At 38.0% G+C, this 26,515-nt stretch overlaps 2 protein-coding genes, 1 long non-coding RNA gene and 1 pseudogene across 5 annotated transcripts in view; 1 reads left to right on the plus strand and 3 right to left on the minus strand.

The window, feature by feature from the left end:
* Window positions 1–12,981, plus strand: part of SUZ12 (SUZ12 polycomb repressive complex 2 subunit) — a 42,718-nt gene extending 29,737 nt beyond the window's left edge. For 2 of the 3 annotated variants that reach the window (XM_036089971.2, XM_078068159.1), the window contains 7 exons: window positions 2,899–3,076; window positions 5,007–5,098; window positions 5,317–5,460; window positions 6,372–6,529; window positions 6,923–7,121; window positions 7,821–7,900; window positions 10,628–12,981. In XM_036089971.2, coding sequence (XP_035945864.2) covers window positions 2,899–3,076; window positions 5,007–5,098; window positions 5,317–5,460; window positions 6,372–6,529; window positions 6,923–7,121; window positions 7,821–7,900; window positions 10,628–10,973 — 1,197 coding nt within the window. In that variant the 3' untranslated portion in view covers window positions 10,974–12,981. Of the gene's footprint in view, window positions 1–2,898; window positions 3,077–5,006; window positions 5,099–5,316; window positions 5,461–6,371; window positions 6,530–6,922; window positions 7,122–7,820; window positions 7,901–10,243; window positions 10,593–10,627 lie in introns of those variants that run through there. The other variant, XM_078068160.1, reaches the window with a different exon arrangement.
* On the minus strand, window positions 12,909–16,473 carry LOC144381209 (uncharacterized). The gene is made up of 2 exons (XR_013446103.1): window positions 16,264–16,473; window positions 12,909–13,948 (listed from the first exon to the last, which is right to left on the minus strand). It is a non-coding gene; the product is annotated as an uncharacterized LOC144381209 (long non-coding RNA).
* Window positions 16,474–21,494: 5,021 nt separating this feature from the next.
* Window positions 21,495–22,386, minus strand: LOC118534252 (ubiquitin-conjugating enzyme E2 N pseudogene; annotated as a pseudogene).
* A 2,325-nt stretch (window positions 22,387–24,711) lies between these two features.
* Window positions 24,712–26,515, minus strand: part of CRLF3 (cytokine receptor like factor 3) — a 36,881-nt gene continuing 35,077 nt past the window's right edge. Inside the window, exon 8 of the mRNA XM_078068161.1 lies at window positions 24,712–26,186. Coding sequence (XP_077924287.1) covers window positions 25,930–26,186 — 257 coding nt within the window. The 3' untranslated portion in view covers window positions 24,712–25,929. The remainder of the gene's footprint in view (window positions 26,187–26,515) is intronic.

Raw genomic sequence — 26,515 nt, forward strand, 5'->3', positions numbered from 1 at the left:
GTATGTAATAATAGTAAGGAATATTGTGGAAGTTTTCTAAGGACATTTACTTAACGGATAGTAGAACATACTATAAAGGTAAAAAAAAAAAAAACCAAAAAACCTTAAATTGTATGGTATAATAAACATAGGAATAGATGAGTGGATCACTGAAGCATTGTTTTAAAATAGTTCCATGTGCATTTGGACTTCAGTCTGTGATAAAATTGGTATTAGATCTGTGTGGAAAAGATCATTCATTCATTGTGACAGAACTGGTCTCTAGCCATCTGAAAATAAACTTAGACCTCATAAATTCCAGAAGACTCATAATTGAAATGTAAAAATTAACATTACATAACTTCAGAAAAAAATGGAGATGAATATTAATATAATCTTAATATGAAGAAAGCTCTTACAAGTATGCAAAAGTTAGAAAGCATAAAATAACTAATGAAAGTGAATCATTTCTCCACTGTAAAAATCTAAAGTTAAAAACAAGTGATAGGTCAGGGAAAAAGTAACATACAAAAAGCTAATATGAATGTGTAATTTTATAAATCAATAAGAAAAATAAGCAATCTAATTAGAAAAATGGTTAAAGGACAATCAGGCAATTCTTACGGCAACAAGTATAGATGACTAGCTAGCAAGCTTTTAAAAAGATTCAACCCTCTTAGTATTCAAAGACGTGTAAACAAAATCAGAGATAATACTTCACTAATTTGAAAAAAGATTGACCGTGTCTAGTTTGAGATGTGAGGACATGTATTCTCACATAATGCTTCAATGTGAGACTAACTGGGGACAGCCTTACTGGAGGGCAGACTGGCAATATGGATGACATTTTAAATTGTGTTTATAGGCATTAACAATTAAGCCCAGTTCCTCAATTTTGTCACAAGGTATAGTAACTGGTTGAAAAGATTTAGATTTTTACAGTGGAGAAATGATTCACTTTCATTAGTTATTTTATTTTGACAGATGCTGTCAAAAATTTTTAAGTAGTGAGAAATTGGAAATACCTTAAATCTAAAAAGATAGTTTAAAAAGAACAATACTTTGACAAGAAGATTTCCATGGTATTTAGTTTTTACTTAATAATATACATACTCCTACTTTTTCTAAAATTAATGGTGGTTACCTCTAGGTGATGGGATTTTAAATTTTTATTTTTTATGCTTATCTATAGTGTTTGAATTTCATGCAGTTGTTCATTATGTTTTAAATTTCTTTTAAAGTTTAAATTTTTATTCACAAGAAAATAAGAATTACATGAGTTGTTGGTTTTTCCCAAGAAATTGAAGCAATAGGGCATCCCTTTAAAGTCAGAGCATTTAGATTTGGTTCTTTTTAAAAGCTTTGTGGTATTCTTTTAAATAAATGTCTTATAATTTACTAAACCAATGCTATTTTAATGGATAATTCAATTATATTAATTTTTTTTTACCTTTTCACAAATGTGAATATACTAGTACATATATCTTTATGCATTGCAAATATTTTTATGAGATAAATACCTAGATATGGGGAGACTTACTTTTTCAAAACTGGTTTATGAAAGCACACTTTTACTTCATTCCTGTCCAAAAGTAATAGTTTTAAGAGGATTATTTGTAATAAAGATGTAGGAGTTTAGGCTTGTATGGGAGTAAAAGAAACAGGTTTCTTTTCTTTCTTTTTTTTTTTAAGATTTTATTTATTTATTTGAGAGAGGGAATGGGCAGAGGGAGAGGGAGAAGCAGACTCCCCGCTGAACAGGGAGCCCGATGTAGGGCTCCGTTCCAGGACCCTGGGATCATGACCTGAGCCAAAGGCAGCTGCTTAACTGATTGAGCCACCCAGGTGTCCCATTAAACAGGTTTCTATGGAAGAGCATGAAAGCAGTCTTTCAGAAGATTATTTGGTCTTCTATCTATGAATTGAGAAGTAAAAATTAGAAGGAGGAGAGCAGCGGAGATACTGTAGTAATAAGGTAGTAAGGATCTATACTTGGTGATTATATAAGACAAACAAAAGAAAAATAGGAGTCAAATGTAATTCTGAAGTTTTTAGGTTAGGGTCCCTGGTAGAATGATAATGCTAGGAACAAAACTAATTATACCTGGGAAGGAAAGAAAATAGAATCATGTCTAAATATATTTTTAGTTCAAGGTGACATTGATGTCATCCAAATGGCAATGTCCAAGAGGCAGTTGAGATATACAGTTTTGGACCTCCAGTATAAAGAATGGAGAATTAATTTGGGATCATCAGCCTTAAGTAAATCCTTAAGGACAGGTGAGAGATTAGGGCAAATGGCTAAATATTAGCTAGGAATTAAGGAGACCAGGAGAAGAGTCATCCTATAAGTGATTAGAGGTTGAGGAGGAAAGCCAAGAGAGTTCAGAGTCCCAAAACCCAAACAGGAGAAACAAGGGCAGCTGTCGTTGAAGCTGAAGAAGTCAGGGAAAATTACTAATCTCTGTAAGCGTTCAATTTACAAAGAGAAAGTAGTTGGTCATCTAACAGGTGGCAAACCGGCAGGCTTTGGTTACCACAGTTTTTCTGTTTTTAAAACCATTTTTCATTGACTACCAACATGTAAGAATAGGAAGATTTCCCATGAGAACTTGGATTTCTGACTTCTTTTGAAAAAATCTGAAAATCTGGCTGTGCTGGGGCTCTGTTTGCACATGGCAACAATTCATCCATTGCTGTTAAGTGGCTGCCTCTTCAGGCAACCTGAGCCCTCCGGTACTTCAGTCTGTACTGCGCCATATATGTGCTTTACTTGCCTGGCCATCTCTTTAGGCGTTTTAGGTTTTAAAATCCACATTAATTTATCATAATAGGTATCAGGAGGTTTTTTTTGTTCCTATGATTTCTTTCAATTCATTATGTGGAACCTTCACTCTTTTCATATGTTTTCTTTTTTAGAGGCTGCCTCCATTTGAAACATTTTCTCAGGGACCTACGTTGCAGTTCACTCTTCGTTGGACAGGAGAAACCAATGACAAATCTACAGCTCCTATTGCCAAGCCTCTTGCCACTAGAAATTCAGAGAGTCTTCATCAAGAAAACAAGCCTGGTTCAGTTAAACCTACTCAGACTATAGGTAAGAAAACATTGCTGTCAAAATAGTACTTTGCAAGGGTGCCTGGCTGGCTCAGTTGGAATAACTCTTGATCTTGGGATTGTGAGTTTGAGCCCCACATGGGGTGTAGAGGTTACCAAAAAAAATAAATAAACTTAAAATAATAGTAATGTTTTGTAGAGTTAGCACTTGGCTTCAGATTAATTTGTTTGCCATTTGCTCTAATAATTATTCTTTGGGAAATATGAGCAGTTCTTTATGTTTTGTGACAGATGTATCTGGGAATTTTTTTTAAAAAACTTTAAAAGCATGATGAAATATATAGTGTATATATAGTATATGTATATATACATATATATATATATATATATATATGCCATATGTTATATAACACCATCTATAGATAGCCTCATGTCAATTTAGGACAAGTTTTTCCACCAAATAAATTTCTCTGAAGCTCATGAGAAAAACAGTTGGTTTTCATACCTTTTTAGATTTTGGAACTGCAGCTATATAAAGGGTTTTGGAACTGTATGCTTTTTATAATTCATGTAAAGATTTGTATATGTTGTAGAACTGAATTCAGTATTTCAGAGTGTTTTTACAGTTTTAGGGCTGGAAGAGGATCATCATAACTTGAATTTTACCAGGTTAAATTTTGCAGGAAATTTTTAGAGGAAAAAGACTTACAAATGGAGTTAACTCTGCTGAGTTAAGGCTCAGGTGCAGTGTAGTGTTCTGTCATCTTGTATCTGCCTGATAGGAACACTGCCCTCAATTGAGAGCATCTATATGTTTTTATCTAACTCTATTTAAAGAAGACAGAAGGCTTAAGACAGCTGTCTTTGACATTGACCACTCATGTCCACTCATTGTAAGTTACTGTTAATGAGTCAAAGAGATGTAAGAAATGGCCTGTGTCAGAGCAAAGATTTCCCAAGTAAATTGTGGTCTGGGCACTTCTTAAAGTACTCTGTGGCTAGTCTAATAGGTAAGTGTTTCAAAGAAACTGAGAAAGTTTTATACAAAATTGTACATATGAAATGGTTAGTTATGCCAGGGAAAAGAAAAACATTTTAAGTCTGTAAAGAAATATACCAAAATTATTAATCCATTATCTTTTGGATTTAGGGTGATACTGATACAATCATTTTTAATTTTTGTTAAATCAACACTTGGTGGATATCTGCTCACTGTTGGTGCACTGAGAATACAAAGACCAGTCAAAACCACCTCTGATCTCAGAGTGCTTTTAAAATATTATAGCGACTACATATAATTACTTGGGGTTACTTTCATAATGGTTTAGAATATAAGAGGTGGGTTTTTTTTATTATTTTGCGGGGGGTGGAGAGGGAGAGAGATGGACTTTTAAAGGGAAAAAATGGGTCCTGCCAGTAAAGACCTTAATAACTTGAGGATGAGAACAAAACTTGTGTTAAGTGGGGCACCTGGGTGGCTCAGTTGGTTAAGCGTCCCACTCTTGGTTTCGGCTCGGGTCATGATCTCAAGGTTGTGAGATCGAGCCCCGCATAGGGCTCCTCACTCAGCGTGGAGTCTGCTTCAGATACTCTCTCCCTCTCCTGTTTGTGTGTGCACTCTCTCTCAAATAAAGAAATCTTTTTTTTTTTTTTTAAGGTTTTATTTATTTGACAGAGAGAAAGACAGCCAGAGAGGGAACACAAGCAGGGGGAGTGGGAGAGGGAGAAGCAGGCTTCCCGCCGAGCAGGGAGCCTGATGCGGGGCTCAATCCCAGGACCCTGGGATCATGACCTGAGCCACCCAGGCGCCCCTCAAATAAAGAAATCTTAAAAAAATAAAATTTAAAAAAATTTTGTTAAGTACTGTAGGTAGAATTCTTTGAAAAGTTTAATGTTTAGTTTTACAAGATATATTATTTCACTTTTTATAAGCACGTATTTGTATTAAATATAAAAGTATATGTTTTCAGCTGTTAAAGAATCATTGAATACAGACCTACAAACAAGAAAAGAAAAAGATACTTCAAATGAAAACCGACAAAAATTAAGAATATTTTATCAGGTAAACATAGCTCGCCCTTCTTTTTTAAGTAATCATGAAATGCGTTTGTTTTGCATGTTACATCTGAAATATTTTGGCATATTTAAATGAAAAGAATGTCTCTAATTTGGTTTTCTTTGTAAATTGTTTTAAGTATTTTTAAAGGTGATGTTGAAACAAAATACCTTGAGATGTTTAAGTTGAAGATTTGCTGTTTTTTGTTTTTTGTTATTTTAAAGTTTCTTTATAACAACAATACAAGACAACAAACTGAAGCAAGAGATGACCTACATTGCCCGTGGTGTACTCTGAACTGTCGCAAACTTTATAGTTTACTCAAGCATCTTAAACTCTGCCATAGCAGATTTATCTTCAATTATGTTGTAAGTGACTTTTCTTGTTTTTCTTTCCAATAATACATAAGACAATCTGACTTTGAAAACCTGTGCTTCTTGGGGCACCTGGGTGGCTCAGTTAGTTAAGCGTCTGCCTTCCGCTCAGGTCATGGTCCCAGGGTCCTGGGATCTAGCCCCGCATCAGGCTCCCTGCTGAGCAGGGAAGCCTGCTTCTTCTCCCTCTGCCCCACCCCCCGCTCATGTTTTTTTCTCTCAATCTCTCTCTCTCTCCCCTTCTCTCTCTCAAATAAATAAAATCTTTTATTTATTTTTTTAAAGATTTTATTTATTTGACAGAGAGAGACACAGCGAGAGAGGGAACACAGGCAGGGGGAGTGGGAGAGGGGGAAGCAGGCTTCCTGCTGAGCAGGGAGCCCGATGCGGGGCTTGATCCCCAGGACTCTGGGATCATGACCTGAGCCGAAGGCAGACGCTTAATGACTGAGCCACCCAGGCGCCCAATAAAATCTTTTAAAAAAGTAAAAATAATAAATTGTTCTGCACAAAATGCCAAAATCTTTGCATTTGATGGATTGCCATATGCATGAATTACAGTGATTCAGTTTACGTATATTTGCATAATGCACCTATGTTGACTTCTATAATCCTCACATTGGCTCTTTGAATTAAGTGGTGATTTTTTTATTCTTACTCAAACAAGAAATAATTTGTACAAAGTTACCAAGCCAATAAATGTCACAGCCAGGATTTTAACAGATCTTCTTGACTCCAGGTCTTCTGACTTCCCTTTCACCATTTTTGTATGTGTGGCTCATTTTAGTGTTCAAAACATTAAGAGCCACAAGTACTTTTTAATTAATTCAATTAAAGTCATAGGTATGTAGGGTAGAGGTAATTAGTATTTCCTTATTCTGAGCATCTTGCCATTCTTGTTACAGTATCATCCAAAGGGTGCTAGAATAGATGTTTCTATCAACGAGTGTTATGATGGCTCCTATGCAGGAAATCCTCAGGATATTCATCGCCAACCTGGATTTGCTTTTAGTCGCAATGGGCCAGTAAAGAGAACACCTATCACACATATTCTTGTGTGCAGGTAGGTAAAAAGGTCATAGAACAAAACTCATTCTCTGACTTATTGGTGATGGTGGAGGCACAAAGGAGAGCTAGACAGAGCTACTGTTTAGGGTGGGAATCATTATTTCAGATTATTAGCTAAGTGTCTGAGGTGGTATACTGCTTTATAACCCTCCCCAGCCCCTGTAGTGATTTTCTCACTTCCTCTTTAGAACTTTTTCCTATGTCTTAAATGTTAATGTCACTACTGCTACAGTGATTAGAGGGATTAAAGAATTCTCCCAGTGGAAGTTACTGTGTGCATACCTAGAAAGGAACCTGTACCAGAGGAATGTACTCTATTTGAGAGGTGTAAAATAGAAAGAATCCTATCCCTGTCATTTAATGTTACATCAACATTTCTTTTCATCAGACCAAAACGAACAAAAGCAAGCATGTCTGAATTTCTTGAATCTGAAGATGGAGAAGTGGAACAGCAGCGAACGTATAGTAGTGGACACAATCGTCTATATTTCCATAGTGATACTTGTTTACCTCTCCGTCCACAAGAAATGGAAGTAGATAGTGAAGATGAAAAAGATCCTGAATGGCTAAGAGAAAAAACCATTACAGTGAGTATTACTATTATCACCACTGACCGTGATTTTAGAATCTTACGATGAAGTGATTCATGTTTAAAAACTAATAGTTGTTGGGGCCCCTGGGTGGCTCAGTCGTTAAGCGTCTGCCTTCGGCTCAGGTCATGATCCCAGGGTCCTGGGATCGAGCCCCACATCGGGCTCCCTGCTCCGCGGGAAGCCTGCTTCTCCCTCTCCCACTCCCCCTGCTTGTGTTCCCTCTCTCGCTGTGTCTCTCTCTGTCAAATAAATAAATAAAATCTTTAAAAAAACAAAAAAAACAAAAAACTAATAGTTGTTTAATATGGATTAAACTCTTAACTTAGTGTAAAGGACCCCTTTCTAAAAGGAATTCAGGAATCCACAATTTTTTTTTGAATCCACAATTTTTGTAATTGTGTCATTTAAACAGTTACCAACTGAAGGACATACAAAGATTTTCTTCTTGTGATTTTGTATCATGTTTTTGGTCTTTTTGAAGTAGGTAACTACTTTATAACTTAGGGTTTCCCTTTTAAAATTACTTAAATAAAAGTTCTGTTAACAAATGTTGCCACTTTGCTGTATAAATGAGTTGTGATATTGTTAAAAAAATTTATGATAGTCTCATAATTTTTTCTTAGAAATACCAATTTTGTTTTTTCTGTATTTAATAGGTATTCTTTCTTTCTTTCTTTCTTTTTTTTTTTTTAGCAAATCGAGGAATTTTCTGATGTTAATGAAGGAGAGAAAGAAGTGATGAAACTGTGGAATCTCCATGTCATGAAACATGGGTATGGTATTTCTAAATTTAAATATTCCATTTCCTTTATGCTCTTCTTGCTGCTTCACATTCTGTAAATTTTATGTTTGAATCTTACTTAAAATTCAGTTGGCTTAGGGGCGCCTGGGTGGCTCAGTTGGTTAAGCGTCCAACTATTGATTTTGGCTCAGGTCATGATCTCAGGATCGTGTGATCAAACCTCGTATTGGGCTCTGCACTCAGTGCGAAGCCTGCTTAAGATTCTCCGTTTCCCCTCTCCTCCTCTAAAAAATATTAGTAAAATTAGATACAGTGTGCCCTAAATCTTACCCTAATCCAAAGTATTATAACTGCAGAAAGAAAAATGGTTTTATGTAAGAAAGGTGTTAGCTCCATCTAACAGCAGTTTTCATTTTTATTATGTCCCTTTTTTTAAATGACCCAATTTTCATTTATTTTATTGCCAAGGATTTAAAAAATAGTATGTCCCTTGCTACATACCTAGAAATCTGAAAATTGCTTATCACACTATTACTACAGTTTTTTAAAATTGCTTAATTCTGGAGAATAAAATATAAGTAGCTTTTCTGATTTCTTACTACCATTGCATAATGGTCAGGGTAGAACAGTACTTATTTCTTGTGCCACTGTGGCTAAAAGTTATCTTCCAGAGCGTTGCTTTTCCTGCAGATCTCCCTCCTTCCCTGTGTGTGAACTATTTGCCTGTCAATACACATATTTTTTTCTGTACCTTTTATTATTATTAGATCCTCATTTAAGGCTTCTATAGCATAAGCAGCCAAAGTTTTTTCATTTATAATGAAATAAATGGTAAGGGGCACTTTTGTTTCTTTACTCTTAGGGAGTAAAAAGGAATTGGTACATAGTTCGAGCCCAGATGTCTGGGGTGCATGGGCCGTAGCCTTTTTTTGTACACTGCCTTAAGCTAAGAATAGTCTTCACATTTTTAGTGGGTTGAAAAAAAAAAAAGGCAACAGATCGCATATGGCTTACAAAGCTTAAAATGTTTACTCATCTAGCCTTTTACAGAAAATGTTTGTCTGGTCCTTGGTGTAGTCATTAAAACTCAGTTATGAATAATTTCTGTATTTCGAAACTTAGGTTAAGTCTCTTTTTTCTTTTGTTCTGATATGTCAGTTTCAAGATGGAATTTTAGTCCTACTATTACTTTATTGGGTTCCATTTTCATTCCTTGATCTAACTCTGTTAGTATTACAGCTATTGGGGTTCATGCTATACTAGCATTATAAAGTGGCAAGTAGTTGGGTAAACTTTAGATTTTAAAATATCTGCAGGCAGGCTTTTTTTTTTTTTTTTTGAAGATTTTATTTATTTATTTGAGAGAGAGAGCACAAGGAGGGGAGTAGCAGAGGGAGAGGGAGGAGAGGGAGAAGCAGCCTCCCCACTGAGCAGGGAGCCCGATGTGGGTTTGATCTCAGGACCCCTGGGAACATGACCTGAGCTGAAGGCAGCCGCTTAACCAGCTGAGCCACCCAGGTGCCCCTGCAGGCAGGCCTTACAGACTTTGTTGGACACTCAGTTTCGGTGGGTAACTGAGCAGCCATTCTCCTGTTTGGTTTAATTTGATTTTTTCAAATTTTATTCATTGTGGGGGCACCCTACTTCCTTTCTGTCAATACAGCCACACTGTAACCACATTGGTTGTGACACCTTCAAATTTTTTTTTAATGTGGCTTTTTTCCCCTGTTATATCGAAAAATAATTGGCATACATCACTGTAAGTTGAAGACATACTGTATGATGGTTTGATTTACATTTATTGTGAAATGATAACAATAGATTCAGCTAACATCTTCTCATATAGATACAATAAAAAGAAAAGAAAGAAGAATAAAGAAAAAAATTCTTTTCTCCTTGTGTTGAGAACTCTTAGTTTACTCTTTTAACGATTTTCCTGTATATCATACAACAGTGTTAGCTGTTGTCATCATGTTGTACGTTATATTCCTAGTACTTTATTTATTTATTTATCCTAGTACTTTATTTATTTGGTAACTGGAAGTTTGTACCTTTTGAACACCTTCCTCCAATCTGCCCTCCTCCCACTTTCTGCCTCTGGTACCCACAAGTTTGATCTCTTTTTCTATGAGTTTTGTTATTGTTTTCAAATTTATTTTTTTAAGTAATCTCTACACCCATCATGGGGCTCAAACTCACGACCCAGACATCAAGAGTCGCGTGCTCCACCAACTGAGCCAGCCAGGCACCTCTGTTTTTCCAGATTCCACATATAAGTGAGAGCATACGGTGTTTGTCTTTCTGTCTGGCTTAGCGTGATGCTTTCAAGGTACATCCGTATTGTCACAAATGTGGCATCTTCGTTTCTTTAAAGGTTTTCCATGAAGTGAAAATGCAGAGAAACACTGCTTCTGAACTAGGAAAGTACGTCAAAGTCAAGAAAGAGACTAAAGGGGACAGTTAGTGTGTATGTAGAGAGTTAATGAAAGTGGTGTTGGCAAGAGAAAATGCTCTCTACTTTTAATACTGCTGTATGCCATTTCATTAGGACAAACAGAAATGACATCTGTTGAAGTTCTGGTTAAATTAAATCTCTTTAAATTTCTAAAATGGTAAGTCCATTCAGGTCATTGAATCTCAGATTCACTGTAGTTTTACTGATTGTTAAATCACTTACTGGTCTATCGTAGTTACCATGTTGCATTTGACAAAAATGCTTTATATCACTATTGATGTTTGTGTTATTTTTATTAAATAGGTTTATTGCTGACAATCAAATGAATCATGCCTGTATGCTGTTTGTAGAAAACTATGGACAGAAAATAATTAAGAAGAATTTATGTCGAAACTTCATGCTTCATCTAGTCAGCATGCATGACTTTAATCTTATTAGCATAATGTCAATAGATAAAGCTGTTACCAAGCTCCGTGAAATGCAGCAAAAATTAGAAAAAGGAGAATCTGCTTCCCCTGCAAATGAAGAAATCACTGAAGAACAAAATGGGACAGCAAATGGATTTAGTGAAATTAACTCAAAAGAGAAAGCTTTGGAAGCAGATGGTGTCTCAGGGGTTTCAAAACAGAGCAAAAAACAAAAACTCTGAAAAGAAGAAACCTAACCCCATGTTATGGACAAACACTGAAATTGCATTCTAGGGAATTCAGCCTCTAGGAAGAGTTTTGTTTTCATTTGTAATCATAGGTTTCAAACAGGCACTGTTAGATGAAGTAAATGATTTCAACAAGGGTATTTGTGTCAGGGCTCAACTTCACTTCGTCATGTAGCGTTACATGTATGTCCCTTTCATTGATGTCATTACAACAATCTGGTTTGAGCATGAAAAGCAATAGTTCAAAGAAAGTATTTTTAACTTCAGCAATTGTCTTATGAAATGAATTGATATCTAGAAATTATTTCATATATTTAAATTACAATGTTTTTTGCATTTGTGACTGGCCATTTTTCTACTTTGTAATTGTGAAACCTTTTTTGGGGAGGGAAAATTGGAGTGTGATTCCTTTTTAGAAATTGAAGATTTTTGGAAATTATGTTGCATTATTATTTGTAATCAAACCTTGATCCTTGATTTTGAGATCATTTATCAATTGGGAATGAGAAATTACAACGTAAGATTCTTTACAGAAGTTCATTTTACAATTTTAAAATAGCACTTCTTCATCTTATGCCTGTTTGAGAAAATGTCAATTTTTCACATTGTTGACCGTGAAATGTCGTGTTGGCTTACAAGGTTACTGACCATTTTGTTTTCATGTGGATACTTTTACTGCATTGCTCACCCAGTATATTTTTTTAAACTTGAACATTTGCTGTTTTGGATTTGTGGGTTGTTTTTTTTTTTTTTTTTTCAGTATGGTAATCACATTGAAAATTCAGCTGTCCACATCTTTTCATTATAAACCAAGGGAAGAATGAGTTTGGGATTTTTAAGATGCCACTTTCAAGGAAGTAAATGTTCTATAAAAATGAACCAGAAAATGTTATAACTTGTTTTTTTCTTTGCAAGGATGTCTTTGTAATGTATTTCATGATTAGAATATCCAATACAGATAAGCTGACTTGAATCATTGTGAGCAATTTTGCCCTGTGATATATGTGTTTTTATGCACATATTTGCAGTTGGATTTTCTCCAACAGAAAGTGGTTTCACTACTGGCACATTAACAAGCACCAATAGATTTTTATTCCAACTCCAAGCACTGTGGTTGAGTAACATCACCTCAATTTTTTATTATCCTTAAAGATAATTGCATTTTCATATTCTTTATTTATAAAGGATCAATGCTGCTGTAAATACAGGTATTTTTAATTTTTTAATTTCATTCCACCACCATCAGATGCAGTTCCCTATTTTGTTTAATGAAGGGATATATAAGCTTTCTAATGGTGTCTTCAGAAATTTATAAAATGTAAATACTGATTTGATTGGTCTTTTAAGATGTGTTTAACTGTGAGGCTATTTAACTAATAGTGTGGATGTGATTTGTCATCCAGTATTAAGTTCTTAGTCATTGATTTTTGTGTTAAGAAAAATAGGAAAGAGGGAAACTGCAGCTTTCATTACAGACTCCTTGATTGGTAAGCTCTCTAAATGAGTTACAGTAAACTCTGGTCATGCCTCTGGATAGTGAATCTCGAGCATTTCTCTCGGGCTTTAATTTGCTAAAGCTGTGCACATATGTAAAAAAAATAGATTATTTTAGGGGAGATGTAGGTGTAGAATTATTGCTTATGTCATTTCTTAAGCAGTTATGCTCTTAATGCTTAAAAGAAGGCTAGCATTGTTTGCACAAAAAGTTGGTGATTCCCTCCCCCAAATAGTAATGAAATTACTTCTGTTGAGTAAACTTTTTATGTCATCTTATAATAAAAGCTGAAAAAATCCCTTTGTTTCTATTTATAAAAAAAAATGCTTTTCTATATGTACCCTTGATAAGAGATTTTGAAGAAATCATGTAAGATGATAAAGCATTTGAATGGTACAGTAGATGTAAAAAAAAAAATTCAGTTTAAAAGAACGTTTGTTTTTACATTAAATGTTTATTTGAAATCAAATGATTTTGTACATAAAGTTCAATAATATAAAAGCTGTATTCTGTTTTGGTTTTGGTTTTTATTATTATGCATTGTTAATGTGTGTACTAAGATTTTCGTTTGGCTAGGATAGTAAGGATCCAGAAAAAGTAACACCCATCGGTCAGTTAATAAGAAATTAAGAAAAAAAAATCAGTGCAAAATCCTACGTTCAGTTCTAGTAACATCAGTTGCAACTGGCATGTTATTTATGGTAATACTTAAAAAATTTTTTATAATAAGTTCAGAGTAATGTCAATGTTAGCTAACCTAACAGCTATCCATCTTTGGTTGTAGATTTTCTTTTTAATGAAAAAATTTATCTTGGCCTTCAGAAAGTTCATAGAGTGGGATACAAATGAGAATTATAAAGTAAAATATATTGTATAATAAAGTCATATACAACATTCTGTGAGGTTAGTTGTTGAAGCTAACTCTGGAAGAGTTAGGGGAAACTTTACAGAGGAGCTGACAGTTTGAGCTCTTACTTTATTTACTAGTAATAGCATGTCACCTGTACACCTGCTGTGTGTTTGAGCTGAGTGCCCCTCTGTGCTTCCAACGCTCGCTTTAGGTGTTTCTTCTAAACACTCGTTTTCTCATTACATTGCAAGGTGCACCTCACTTACCTTAGTACTGCCTAATGGTTTTAGTTGGTGCTCAGATATTTATTTGGTGACCTGAACTGAGGGTTTTACAAGCTGTGCTGAGTTTGGATTTTGGGCAGTAGGAAGTATTTGGAGATTTACAGCACAACACAAATCAACCTGTGTTTTTGGTGAGCCGTGGCTCTAAGAATTGGAGAAGGGAGAAGATCTGCACAGGAAGAATCCACCACTAGGATGCTATTTAGTAGTAGCCCAGGTGAAATACTCAACTACTAGAACACTACCTGTCCTGAAGTAAATGCCTGAGAAGTCCTCGGTCAGTGCTGTTGCAGGGCAGAGGGACGATGAAGCCAGGAAGGTTTCAGAGGAAGCAGCAGTCCTGCAGCACAGAAAATGAGTAAGATGGCAACTTCAGGGTAGTGACATGATAGGAAACAGGTTTAAAGTGTCTAGTACATGGGAAATGAGATGGAGAGGCTTCACACATGAAGAGTATGTGAAAATGGGGCCATACCATACAGACGCAAAATTAAGAATTCTGGGGAGAGTGGATGGGAGGGTTGAGCAGGATTGCAGACTCATACAGAAGCCAAAGACAGAAGTTATCAGAAAAAGGAAGGAATGAGAGCAAGAACACAGATGGATTCAGCTTGCTGTCAATAGAAAGTGGTTTCACTACTGGCATATTAACAAGCACTCAAGACCATTCTGGTGGCAAAATAGGTACGATGTCGAGAGAGAGCAAGCAATCTGGTACTTTATTAAAATCACAATGCAGGACGCCTGGGTGGCGCAGGGTTAAGCGTCTGCCTTCGGCTCAGGTCATGATCTCAGGGTCCTGGGATTGAGCCCCACATCAGGCTCCCTGCTCACTGGGAGCCTGCTTTTCCCTCTCCCTCTGTGATCTCTCACTTTCACTCTCAAAAATCTTCTAAAAATCACAATGCATTCATCCTTTGCTCTAACAATTCCATCTTTAGGTAGTTACCCTACAGGTAAACTAGAACACATGTAAAATTACAAATTGTTACCACTGTTGAAAACCGATTAGACACAAGTCATCAGTAGGGAACTGGCTACATTATACAAGCCACGTAAGTGAAATACTATGCAGTAATAAAAAAAGGGTTAAGAAGGGTCTGGGTTTTTTGTGTGTGAAACAACTGCCAAGATAAAAGGTACAGAACAGTTTCTAGTGTGCTCCAAATTTTTTAATTGAAAAGTTAATAATGTGCCCATTTTGTTTGGGTTATAGCATGTCTAAAGGATACATAGAAACAGCTGCTTTTAGGGAAGATAATCTGGAGAAAAGAACAGATGAGAGGCAGGCTTTTCACTCTGCCATTTTTGAGACATCTCAATTTACTACCCATTTTTAAAAAATTTTATAGTTTAAAATTTTTTAAATTTTTTAAAAGATTTTATTTATTTGAGAGAGAGAGTGAGCGTACCATACAAGCAGGGGCAAAGGGAGAGGGAGAAGCAGACTCCCTGCTGAGCAAGGAGCCCAATGCGGGGCTCGATCCCAGGACCCTGGGAACATGACCAGAGCTGAAGGCAGCCGCTTAACCAACTGAGCCACCCAGGCGCCCCTCTAAAAAAATTTTTTTTTAATTTTGTTTTTTTAAAGATTTTGCTTATTTTTATTTATTCGACAGAGAGAGAGAAACAGCATGAGAGCGGATAGGGTCAGAGGGAGAAGCAGGCTCCCCGCCGAGCCAGGAGCCCGATGCGGGACTCGATCCCAGGACTCCGGGATCACGACCCGAGCCGAAGGCAGTCGCCCAACCAACTGAGCCACCCAGGCGCCCCCCTCTAAAAAAATTTTAATCCAGAAAATAGAAAACGGAGTTCAAGAAGGATGATGTTCTCATTGGGAAAAAGGCAGAAGGGTAAGTGTCTAGTACACAGCTTAGAACTTCTAGTAAGTAAAACAGGAAGTTCATTGTCAAAAATAGTTTCTAAAAATTCAATTTATATTTTGTTAAAGTAACATAAATAGTATGCCCCTCCTAGAAATGTGGAAATACGTGAGGTTCTGTTAATTATGCCAAGTACCATATTAAAGCAGAGATCTTACCATTAATGGTTCCTGGGTTGTTGTCAATAAAAATCATACTCTTTCTGACCTGACTGCATTTATCTCTCCAGTCTTATCTCAGGTATGCAGTCCCCCCTCCAACCAAGTGGAGTCCCAGGGCACAGCAGAATTTAAGTACATACATGCACTCTGGTGTTCTCAGTATGTAGTCTGTGATCCAATTCCTGGACCATCTTCTGTTCCTATGTACTAGTTCCTATGAGGGTATGGTCCATTTTTACATAGGAATAAAAATTCACTCAAGTACATTCTGAGACAAATGGTAAGATTGTTACTTTAACGTCACATGGGATCACTCTATAAAGCTGGTTCCAGACAGCAGGGTTGATACCTCCTGGACTACTGTATTTTATCTATTTTCCTGTTTTTGACTACTATCATAGCTATCCACATGGCAAAGCTTCAACCAGGGGCCACGTGCAGGTGCACCATCATATTTGTGTCCAAGCTACTCCATCCTTTTTCAGAACCCAAAGAGCTTCTACCTGCCTTTCTAGCATGCGGCCACTAGCAGCCATTCTTTCATTCATCTATTAAATGTATGCCAACGCTTGTCCCAAGCAGGGAATGAAATGTTGAATAAGACTCAGAACCTGTTTCAAGGATTCTCCCGGGCCTCATGGGTCAAAACCAGAGTCACTTTTCTTCTTCCTTCTGTCCCTGAATAAGCATCTATTTCTTTAGTAGATTCATTGCTTGTAACTGCAGAGAAAGGGTGAAGTTATAAAGGTATCAGAAGAAAAACTTTTTATATTTTGACACTAAAATTTATGAGTCACCAGGGCGCCTGGGTGGCTCAGTCGTTAAGCGTCTGCCTTCGGCTCAGGTCATGGTCCCAGGCTGGGTCCTGGGATCGAGCCCCGCATCGGGCTCCTTACTCAGCGGGGAGCCTGCTTCTCCCTCTCCCACTCCCCCTGCTTGTGTTCCCTCTCTTGCTGTGTCTCTCTCTGTCAAATAAATAAAAATCTTTAATAAAAATAAATAAATAAAAAAAATAAAAGCTCTCCAGGAAATGGAGAGAGCACGAGCAGGGCGGAGAGACAGAGGCAGAGGGAGAAGAAGGCTTCCCACTGAGCAGGGAGTCGGATGCGGGGCTCGATCCCAGGACTCTGGGATCATGACCCGAACCGAAAGCAGTCGCTTAACTACTGAGCCTCCCAGGCACCCCTATGTTTCACTTCTTGTTCTTGCCCTAATCCTTCATATATAATAGAGGCCCTCAGATGCTTACTTTTTACCTCTCTACAGGGAAATCCCTCATAAAGGCTGTCTTTACTGTTTGTCTCTACTTACTATTCCATTTTTATGTTTTGATATTAAAATGTATAGCTTCTCTGAGAAAATGGAGAGCCTGGGTGGCTCAGTCGGTTGAGCATCTGACTCTTGGTTTCAGCTCAGGTCATGATCTCGGGGTCCTGGGTTCGAGCCCCACATTGGGCTCCACGCCTGGTCTCTCTTGCCAAAGGACCACAAAAGGGGCAGCTTGTAAAACAGAAAACTTGTCGCCCACCACGGCTCTCTTCAAACCAAACACCACTGTACAGGGTTGAATGGTAGCCCACAAAAGGACATGTCCACATCTTGGAACCTGTGATGTGGCCTCATTTGGAAAAAGAATCTTTGCAGATATAAATAAGCTAAGGATCTTGAGATAAGATCATTGTGGATTACCTGGGCGGGTCCTAAATACAGACAGGTTTCCTTGTAAGAAGCAGAGGGGGCCATGAGAAGTCAGAGGCAGAGACTGCAGTTAGGTGGCGGCAAGTGAAGGAGGCCCTGAAGCCTCCAGAAGCCAGCAGAGGCAGGGAAGTCTTCTCCCTAGACCCCTGGGAGGGAGCCCGGTCTTGCCAACACCGGGATTTCAGACCTCTGGTCTCCAGAACTGTGAGAATCAATTTGTCTGTTTAAGCCACCCAGAGTGTGGAAATTTGTGATGGAAGCCCTAGGAAACTACAACTACAGAAAAGACTGTGTCCTGCCCCTGGCCCATGCCGGCAAAGGCCAGGTGGGGAGCCCAGACTTCCACACTCATCAGGCTGTAACGAGACACCCCAACAGCACTGCGAAATGGTGTCACCCACGGGGCAGCGATGAAGCCACCCACCTCCGTGGTGAGAGAGGAGCCTGGACCTCCACCCCCACCAGCAGTAACAGGATCGCTCTCCCTCTCTATGATATGAAGGCTCAGAGGAAACCAGTGGAGACTCCAGACTTCTACCGCTGCCTAGAGTAACGAGGCCACCCCCACCGCAGCGTCCATGGAGATCACACAAGGAACTGGAACTCCCATGCCCACGCAACCAATAACAAGGGCTCTCCACTTGGCTGTCAATGCAGGTCAAGGGGAAGCTACCCTTCCATCTCCAAGTGGGGGTAATGAGGCAATGCCCCTCAATCTTTTCCTGTTGGACCGGCATCAAAAAGCCAGCTGAAAGAGAAGGTTTAAATAAGATCCCAAGTCTCAGAACATAACACAAAATGCCCATGTTTCAGTAGAAAATCACTTGTCATCCCAAGAACCAGAAAGATCTCAAACTGAATAAAGAAAGACAACAGATGCTGACACCAGGCTGATCAAGATAACTGAATTATCTGACAAAGATTTAAAAGCACTGTATTAGAATTCTCCAGAAAAACAGAACCAATAGATGATTATAGAAGCCGAGAAGTCCCAAGATCTGCTGTCTGCACGCTGGGGACCCAGGAGAGCAGGTGATATAGTTCAAAGGTCTGAGAGCCAAAGGTGTAGATTCCAGTCCAGATATGAAGGCCCCAGAACCAGGAGCACTGAGGGCAGGTGGATCCATGTCCTAGCTCAATAGACAGAGAGCAAATTCAACCTTCTTCCGCCTTTTTGTTCTATTTAAGCCATCAACAGATTGGATGAGGCCCAACACATTGGGAAGAGCCACCTGCTCTCCTCAGTCCATCAATTCAGATGCTAATCTTTTCCAGAAACATCCTCACCGAACAACCAGAATAATGTTTTAATGAGCTATCTGAACATCCCTTGGCCCAGTGGAACGGACACAAAAGATTCCCCATCACCAAAGCCATGATTAAAATGTTTCAATAAGGGGCTCCTGGGTGGCTCAGTCGTTAAGTGTCTGCCCTTGGCTCAGGTCATGGTCCCAGGGTCCTGGGATCAAGCCCTGCATCAGGCTCCCTGCTCAGTGGGAAGCCTGCTTCTCCCTCCCCCACTCCCCATGCTTGTGTTCCTGCTCTCATTATGTCTCTATCAAATAAATAAATAAAATCTTAAAAACGAATGAATGAATGAATGAATGAATGAATAAATAAATAAATAAAATGTTTCAACAAGCACTTACGAACACACTTGAAACAGATGAAAAATGAACGGCCTCAGCAAAGAATATAGAGAGTCTGGCCCAGAAATAGAAGGTATGAAGATGATCCAAATGGACATTTTAGAACTGAAAAATACAATAACCAAGATAAATAATGAAAAGCTCAGTGGATGGGCCCAACAGTAGAAGGGACGTGACAGAGGCCAGACTTGGTAGACTGGAAGTGGAATGACAGGAATTAGCTAATCTGAACGACAGAGAGAAAACCAACTTCAAACAAACAAAACCTCAGGAATCAGTGGGAATACATAAAAGATGTAAAATATGTGTCACTGGAGTCCTAGAAGGAAAGGAGAAAGAGGACAAGGCTGAAAAAAGTACTTCAAATAATGGCTGAAAACTTTCCAAACGTGGCATGTTACATAAACCTAACAATTCAAGAAGCTGAGGAACCCAAACAGGATAACCCCAAAGAAACCCATGCAAGGACACATCATAATTAAACTTCTAAAAACTAAAGACAAAAATATATATATTGAAAGCAACTACAGAAAAGTGACACTTTATCTACAAGGAAAAACAATGAAATGACAGCAGATTTTTCATCAGAGGCCATGCAGGGTGGCATAATATTTTTCAAGTATTGAAAGAAAAGAATTGTTGGGGCAGCTGGGTGGCTCCATCAGTTAAGCATCCGACTCTTGCTATCAGCTCAGGTCGGGATCTCAGGGTCATGAGTTCAAGCCCCGCCGCCCCCCACCGCAAAGAATTTTGAATCCTATACTCAGTGAAATATCCTCCAGGAATAAAGGGAAAATCAAAACATTCTTTTTTTTTTTTTAAAGATTTTATTTATTTATTTGATAGAGAGACAGCAAGAGAGGGAACACAAGCAGGGGGAGTGGGAGAGGGAGAAGCAGGCTTCCCGTGGAGCAGGGAGCCCAATGCGGGGCTCGATCCCAGGACCCTGAGATCATGACCCGAGCCGAAGGCAGAAGCCCAACGACTGAGCCACCCAGGCGCCCCAAATCAAAATATTCTTATACAGAAGAAATCAAAGAAAATTTTTCACCAGCAGACTTATCATAAAAGAATGGCTAAAGGAAGTTCTTGAAACCGAAAGGAAATGGTAACAGAAGGAAACTTGGAACATCATGAAGGAAAAAAGAACACAAATGTATAGGGAACATAACACAGAAATACAGATAAATACAGTAGGCATTTCTTCTCGAGTTTTCTGAAATATTTTTTTATGGTTAAGGCAACACTGATAGTTCTAAATGTATATAGAGAAAATATTTAAGAAACAAAATTATGCTGTAAATGGGGAAGGATAAAGAGATATAAGGATTATTTCACTTGAACTGATAAAATGATGACACCAGGGGCACCTGGGTGGCTCAGTCGTTAAGCGTCTGCCTTCGGCTCAGGTCCTGAACCCAGGGTCCTGGGATTGAGCCCCGCATCGGGCTCCCTGCTCCCTGCTCCACGGGAAGCCTGCTTCTCCCTCTTCCACTCCCCCTGCTTGTGTTCCCTTTCTCACTGTGTCTCTCTCTGTCAAATAAATAAAATCTTTAAAAAAAAAAAAGATGACACCAATTAACTGATAAGATTTATTATCTCCCCCGCTATCTGGAAGTGGAGTGTTCCTATGAAACTTTTCATAAGCTGAAGTGGCATAAAGTGAACAATATCCCCTGCTTTCTGAAAGTTCACATTACACCACTTCACTTTATGAAAGACCTACATTAGTACCTGTAGTACCAAAGAAATCCAGAGGACTTTCACAATTATTAAAAAGCCATTACCATACTAATGTAGATGTAGGTATACCTACATATGGATCTGTACCAACACACATACACAACATATACATGTAATAGACATAATACACTTACATGTGTGTATATACACTAATGAATATACATACGTGTATTTTATGTATATATGTGTGTTATATACATATATATGTATTTTTTTTAGAATAACAAAAAATATTTTACTAAATGGTAAGATTTACAGAAGTTTCCAGACAAGCCATACAAAATGGTCACAAGCTTTTTCTTGAAGGAAGGATTCTACACTTGACAGCAAAGTCACAATGTTATTAGTGAGGGCTGTGATGTTTGTTTAATGTTCCCATTTTGGTTCAAACAATCAAGCTTGTCCATCTATAGCATATAAATAAAGTTAGACTTGGCTAGAGAGCATATTTTAAAGAACTGGTTAGCTGCTTTTAACTAATGCAATTAGATCACCATAAAAAGGGGGAAAGGAGCCCATAAAATTAAAATAAAACTACCTCTCCCCCTCAAAAAAAGTAATAAAGAAAAACATGCACAGCCCTGCAGCTAACCTGACAACTACCTTCATGCACAGTGCTTTATACTCAAACCACGAGGGGGGAAATGAATAAAAGCCGAGAAGGGCCACTGCTTTTAAACGTTTCACAACAATCCAGATGGTACTTCTAGCCTCTGCTCATGCTTAACAACAGTGAATCAGGACAAGACATAGATTTGCTAATGTGCATTTAATCACCAAAGGACTGAAGATGTCTGGGCTTTTATTCTGTAATGTTGTTGTTTTTTTTTAAGATTTTATTTATTTATTTGAGAGAGAGAGAAAGCACATGAGAGGGGGAGGATCAGAGGGAGAAGCAGACTCCCCGCCGAGCAGGGAGCCCGATGCGGGACTCGATCCAGGGACTCCAGGATCATGACCTGAGCCGAAGGCAGTCGCTTAACCAACTGAGCCACCCAGGCGCCCCTTCTGTAATGTTTCTAAGACTGTGTCTATTAAATGCAAACAAAAAAGGAAGAAGTCTTGGCAGAACAGGAGAAGTGATGCACACTTGATGATCAGATTGATTTTAAATATTCATGGCATATAGCCTAGTCCATGCTCTAGCTGTTTCTATGGCTTGGGCTTCATTAGTCTTCCACTGCTCCGCTACATCATTTGCTAATGGATCATCTGGATTGGGAGCACTTAACAAAGCCTGGATCGACAGCAGAACTGTGTGGATCTGCAGTGCTGGGGACCACTTATCTTTCAAAATATCTAAACATATTCTTCCCAACTTGTCTACATTAGGATGATAAATTTTGGTCATGAAACGTACTTTAGGGGCTGCCATCGGGTATTCTTCTGGTAGGAATAGTTCAAGCTTAAAAGTCCCTCCCTCAAAGGGGGAATCCTGGGGGCCAGCAATGACCACATGAAAATAATGGGCATCGCTCTCATCTGGTTCTGCTTTAATGCCAGGAACTGGTTCTGCCAGCAAACGCTGGGTTTCCTTGATAATCCTGCGGGGCAGCCCAGCCATATTGTCAGATCCCGAGTTCGGCCTCTGGTCTCGACTCCGGCTCCGCTTGCCTCACACACAAGTGGAAGTCCTATATGTATATTTTTAATACCTAGAACAATTACTAAAGAAGCTACACAAAGAGACACTCAAAAACACTATAAATAAATCAAAATGGAATTCTAAAATATGTTGAGGCAACCCACAAGAATGCAGAAAAAAGAAAACCAGAGAAAACAAAAAAAAAAAAAAGAAAGAAAAATGGCAAACTTAAGCCCTAACATATCAATAATAAAAGTAAATGGAAATGGTCTAAATAGACCAAATAAAACTCAGAGATTGACAGAGTAAATTAAAAACAAACCAAAAAAACATGATTCAGCTGTATGCTATCTACAAGAAACTAACTCCAAATATATTAATATAGAAAAGTTGAAAGCACAGGAGGGAAAATACATATCATGCAAACATTAATCAGAGGAAAGGAGAGGCTAGATTTATATCAGATGAAGTGGACTTTGGAGGAAAGAAAATTACCAGAGGCAGAGAGGGACATTATGATAAAATGGTCAATCCACCAAAAAGATACAGCAATCCTAAGTGTGTATTCATAAGACAAAAGAGCTACAAAGGATGTAAGTCAAAAAATGATAGAAAAGGATGGGGCGCCTGGGTGGCTCAGTTGGTTAAGCGACTGCCTTCGGCTCAGGTCATGATCCTGGAGTCCCTGGATCGAGTCCCGCATCGGGCTCCCTGCTCGGCAGGGAGCCTGCTTCTCCCTCTGACCCTCCCCCCTCTCATGTGCTCTCTCTCTCTCTCTCATTCCGTCTCAAATAAATAAATAAAATCTTTAAAAAAAAAAAAAAAAAAATGATAGAAAAGGAGAAACAGACAAATCTACAATTACAATTGGTGACTTTGATACTCCCCTCTCAAGAACTGATAGAGCAACTAGACAGAAAATCAGCAAAGATACAGAACTCTACAAGATCAAAACATTCTACCCATTAACAGTAGAAAACGCGTCTTTTTAAGTGTCCATAGAACATATACCAAAATTGACCATATCCTGGGATATAAATCAACAAATGTAAAAGAATGGAAATCATACAGACTGTTCTCCAAACACAATATAATCAAACCAGAAGTCAGTAACAGAAAGATAACAGGAAAATCTCCCAACACTCAGAAACTAAATAACACATTTCTAGGAAATCCATGAGTTGAATGGGAAATCTTGAGGGGGGAAAAGACAAGAGTTCATCAATTCTGCAGGATACAAGACAAACATACAAAGACATTCTATAGATTATGAATGAGCATGTGGAAACCAAAATTAAAAATACAAGACCATTTACAATCACTAAGACAAAACACTTAGGTGTTACTGTAACAAAACTTGTAGAACTTGTATGCTGGAGACTACAAAATGCAGATAAAAGGGGTGCCTGGGTGGCTCAGTCGTTAAGCGTCTGCCTTCGACTCAGGTCGTGGTCCCAGGGTCCTGGAATCGAGCCCTGGGATCATGTCCTGAGCCGAAGGCAGACGCTTAACGACTGAGCCACCCAGGTGCCCCACTGGGCTCCTTCATCTGTTTAAACAGAATGAGTTGGGTTTGAATAAAATGTTAAATTCACAGTTTAAGGGGAAAAAAAGCAGGGGTGCTGGCTGGCTCAGTCAGTGGAGCATGAGACTCTTGATCTCGGGGGTTGTGGGTTCGAGCCCCACGTTGGGTGTAGAGATTGCTTAAAAATAAAATCTTTAAAAAGAAAAGAAGAAAAAAGAAAAGAAAGCAATATTTAAATTAGCTTCAGAGGTCAAAATATTACAATCCATGCCGATCTAGAATTAGGTTAGGTTTTAGTCATTTCTGTGAAAAGGCAGATTCTATAGGTATAAATTTAAGATGTGACTCTCCTATGGAGGATAAGAAAAAAAGATGTTCAATAAATATTTGACAAATGAAGGGAACAAGATGAAGATGTTCTAGAGAAAATAACCCATCCACATTCATTCAACCCAACATTTACTGTACACGTGTTATGTGTCAGGCACTATGCTCAGTGTCAGATGCACAGAATATAAGAAAGTGTAAGTAACTTGTCACAAGTTACAACGTTATTTGTATTAAAATGACCGGACACAAAAGGGCACCTGGGTGGCTCAGTTGGTTAAGCGTCTGACTTAAGGTCATGATCTCAGGGTCCTGGGATCGAGCCCCATGTCAGGTCCTGCGCTCAGCGGGGAGTCTGCTTCTCCCTCTCCCTCTGCCCCTCCCCCAGTTTGTGTTCTCTCTCAAATAAAAGAATAAAATCTTTAAAGAAAAAAAACAAAAACAAACCAAAGACACAAGAAATCCTTTTTTCCCTCTACTTAAAAAATTAAAATTGGATTCATCAAATCTCACAGAAGAAAAAATACACACATTTAACTTTTAGTTTTTTATTTTGTTTCAGACAGCTGGACGAGGCATCTACATTCTAGCACATCTTAACAATCACTAAACAAATGAAAGACGGCTTACTTATATATAAAAACGCAAGGGGAAAAGGTCATGATTGTCTAACAGGGAATTTGAATCCCCAAATAAATTATCTTACAAAAATATCAAACTTGCTTTTCCACATTTCTACTGTTAAAAATGAAGGAAAAAAATTCACATTAAAAAAAAATCTGTAGGCTGGTATAGCAAGTTAAGATAATCATTTTTACACACTAAGTAAGTCCTTCAAATAAATATCTTAAACAAATTTAAGTTTTTCAAAAAATAGGTCAAGTATTTACCTTATATTTGTTTGGTCCACTAAAAGACCGTTTATAAAACTGACATTAAACTGGACCATAGCTCATACCCTATGAGCAGTTAACACACACACTGCTGAGGCTGGCTATGCACGTGTGCATATTACATATATGTGAACAGCTACTGCTGTACGTACTACTTTCATGAGTAGTTTTACCCTGTAAAGATCCTCTAGTCTATCATGAATCGAACTGCACAGAAAAAAAAAAAGAAAATACTCTGCCTAGTGTAGACATTTGCTCAGTAATTTTTAACAACGCAAATATTATCACGTTTTGGGGACATTAAAGATTACTGAACATGAGATAAAATTCAATACTGCTTACAAATACCTGAATATGGAGAGCATATTCACCACTCATGCGGAGAGCACACAACTGAATGTATGTTACAGAACTCCGTCTTCTAGCTGGTCTATTCCTACTGTTTGATCCTAAAGTTTTACATGGCCTGGGATCCTTAAAAGATAGAAATTTAATAAGATGATGTTACATTAAGTTTTTCTGTTCTAATAATCAACTTTTCAAGAAGTACACAGTGGAAGGGTATAGGGCTTTCTGTATCTCCTCATACGTTAAAAGCCAATTTCATTTTTATCGTGATGCTGATATTTCAATTAACACTACGCTACAAGTAAGACTGACTGCACTACAGTTTTGTCCACAACAGTCAAATCTCTTATTGCTAAAATATTCCAAAATAAATCCAGTAAACAATTTCCATTTCCAATGGCTTAACTGAGAGATGAATCTAACAATTTTTTTTAACCAATTACAACTAAACTGAGCTGAGGACAGCTACGTTTAAAACCCCGCAAAACCAAAGCCAATCATCCAAAGATCTAGAATACCAACACTTTCCATCCAGGATAGAAAAATGAGCAACCAAAATAAAGAGAACCACAAGACTGCTCAAGTAACCAATCAAAAACCACTTCTCTGTTATTTGAGCTAATAGTTACTCGAAGCTTGAAGTTTCCTCCTTCGTTATTATTGGTGGATCCTAGAGTCACAGCTTCAACGTCAAATGTGACAGTGGACCCAGAAGTAACTGCTGGCAACTGATTAGTCATTTCTTTTCCATTTACAAAAACCGCACCTAAAATGTTAAGGTAAAGAGTCATTTACATGTGAGCAACAATGAAGAACTGAAACGGATTCTAGATTACTGGTAACACAGGTAATTTCCCAACTCACATCAAGAAAACATTATGTTATGCCAACTAGTCAAAGAGAATGCATTCCAATATTAAGGCAGGAGAAAGAGTTAAAGCTTTAATCACATTTTAGAGTTCTGGTCCAGGGTTCTACTCTTTTAGAATGGAGACTGAGTTTCCCACAGGGATGGCATCAAAAGAAACTTGACTCCATTACAAGATTACATCCTGTGGAACAGCAACATTGTTGCACATGAAATAAACAAGAATG

The sequence above is a fragment of the Halichoerus grypus genome, chromosome 2 (assembly GCF_964656455.1).
Source record: "Halichoerus grypus chromosome 2, mHalGry1.hap1.1, whole genome shotgun sequence".
Classification (NCBI taxonomy): Eukaryota; Metazoa; Chordata; class Mammalia; order Carnivora; family Phocidae; genus Halichoerus; species Halichoerus grypus.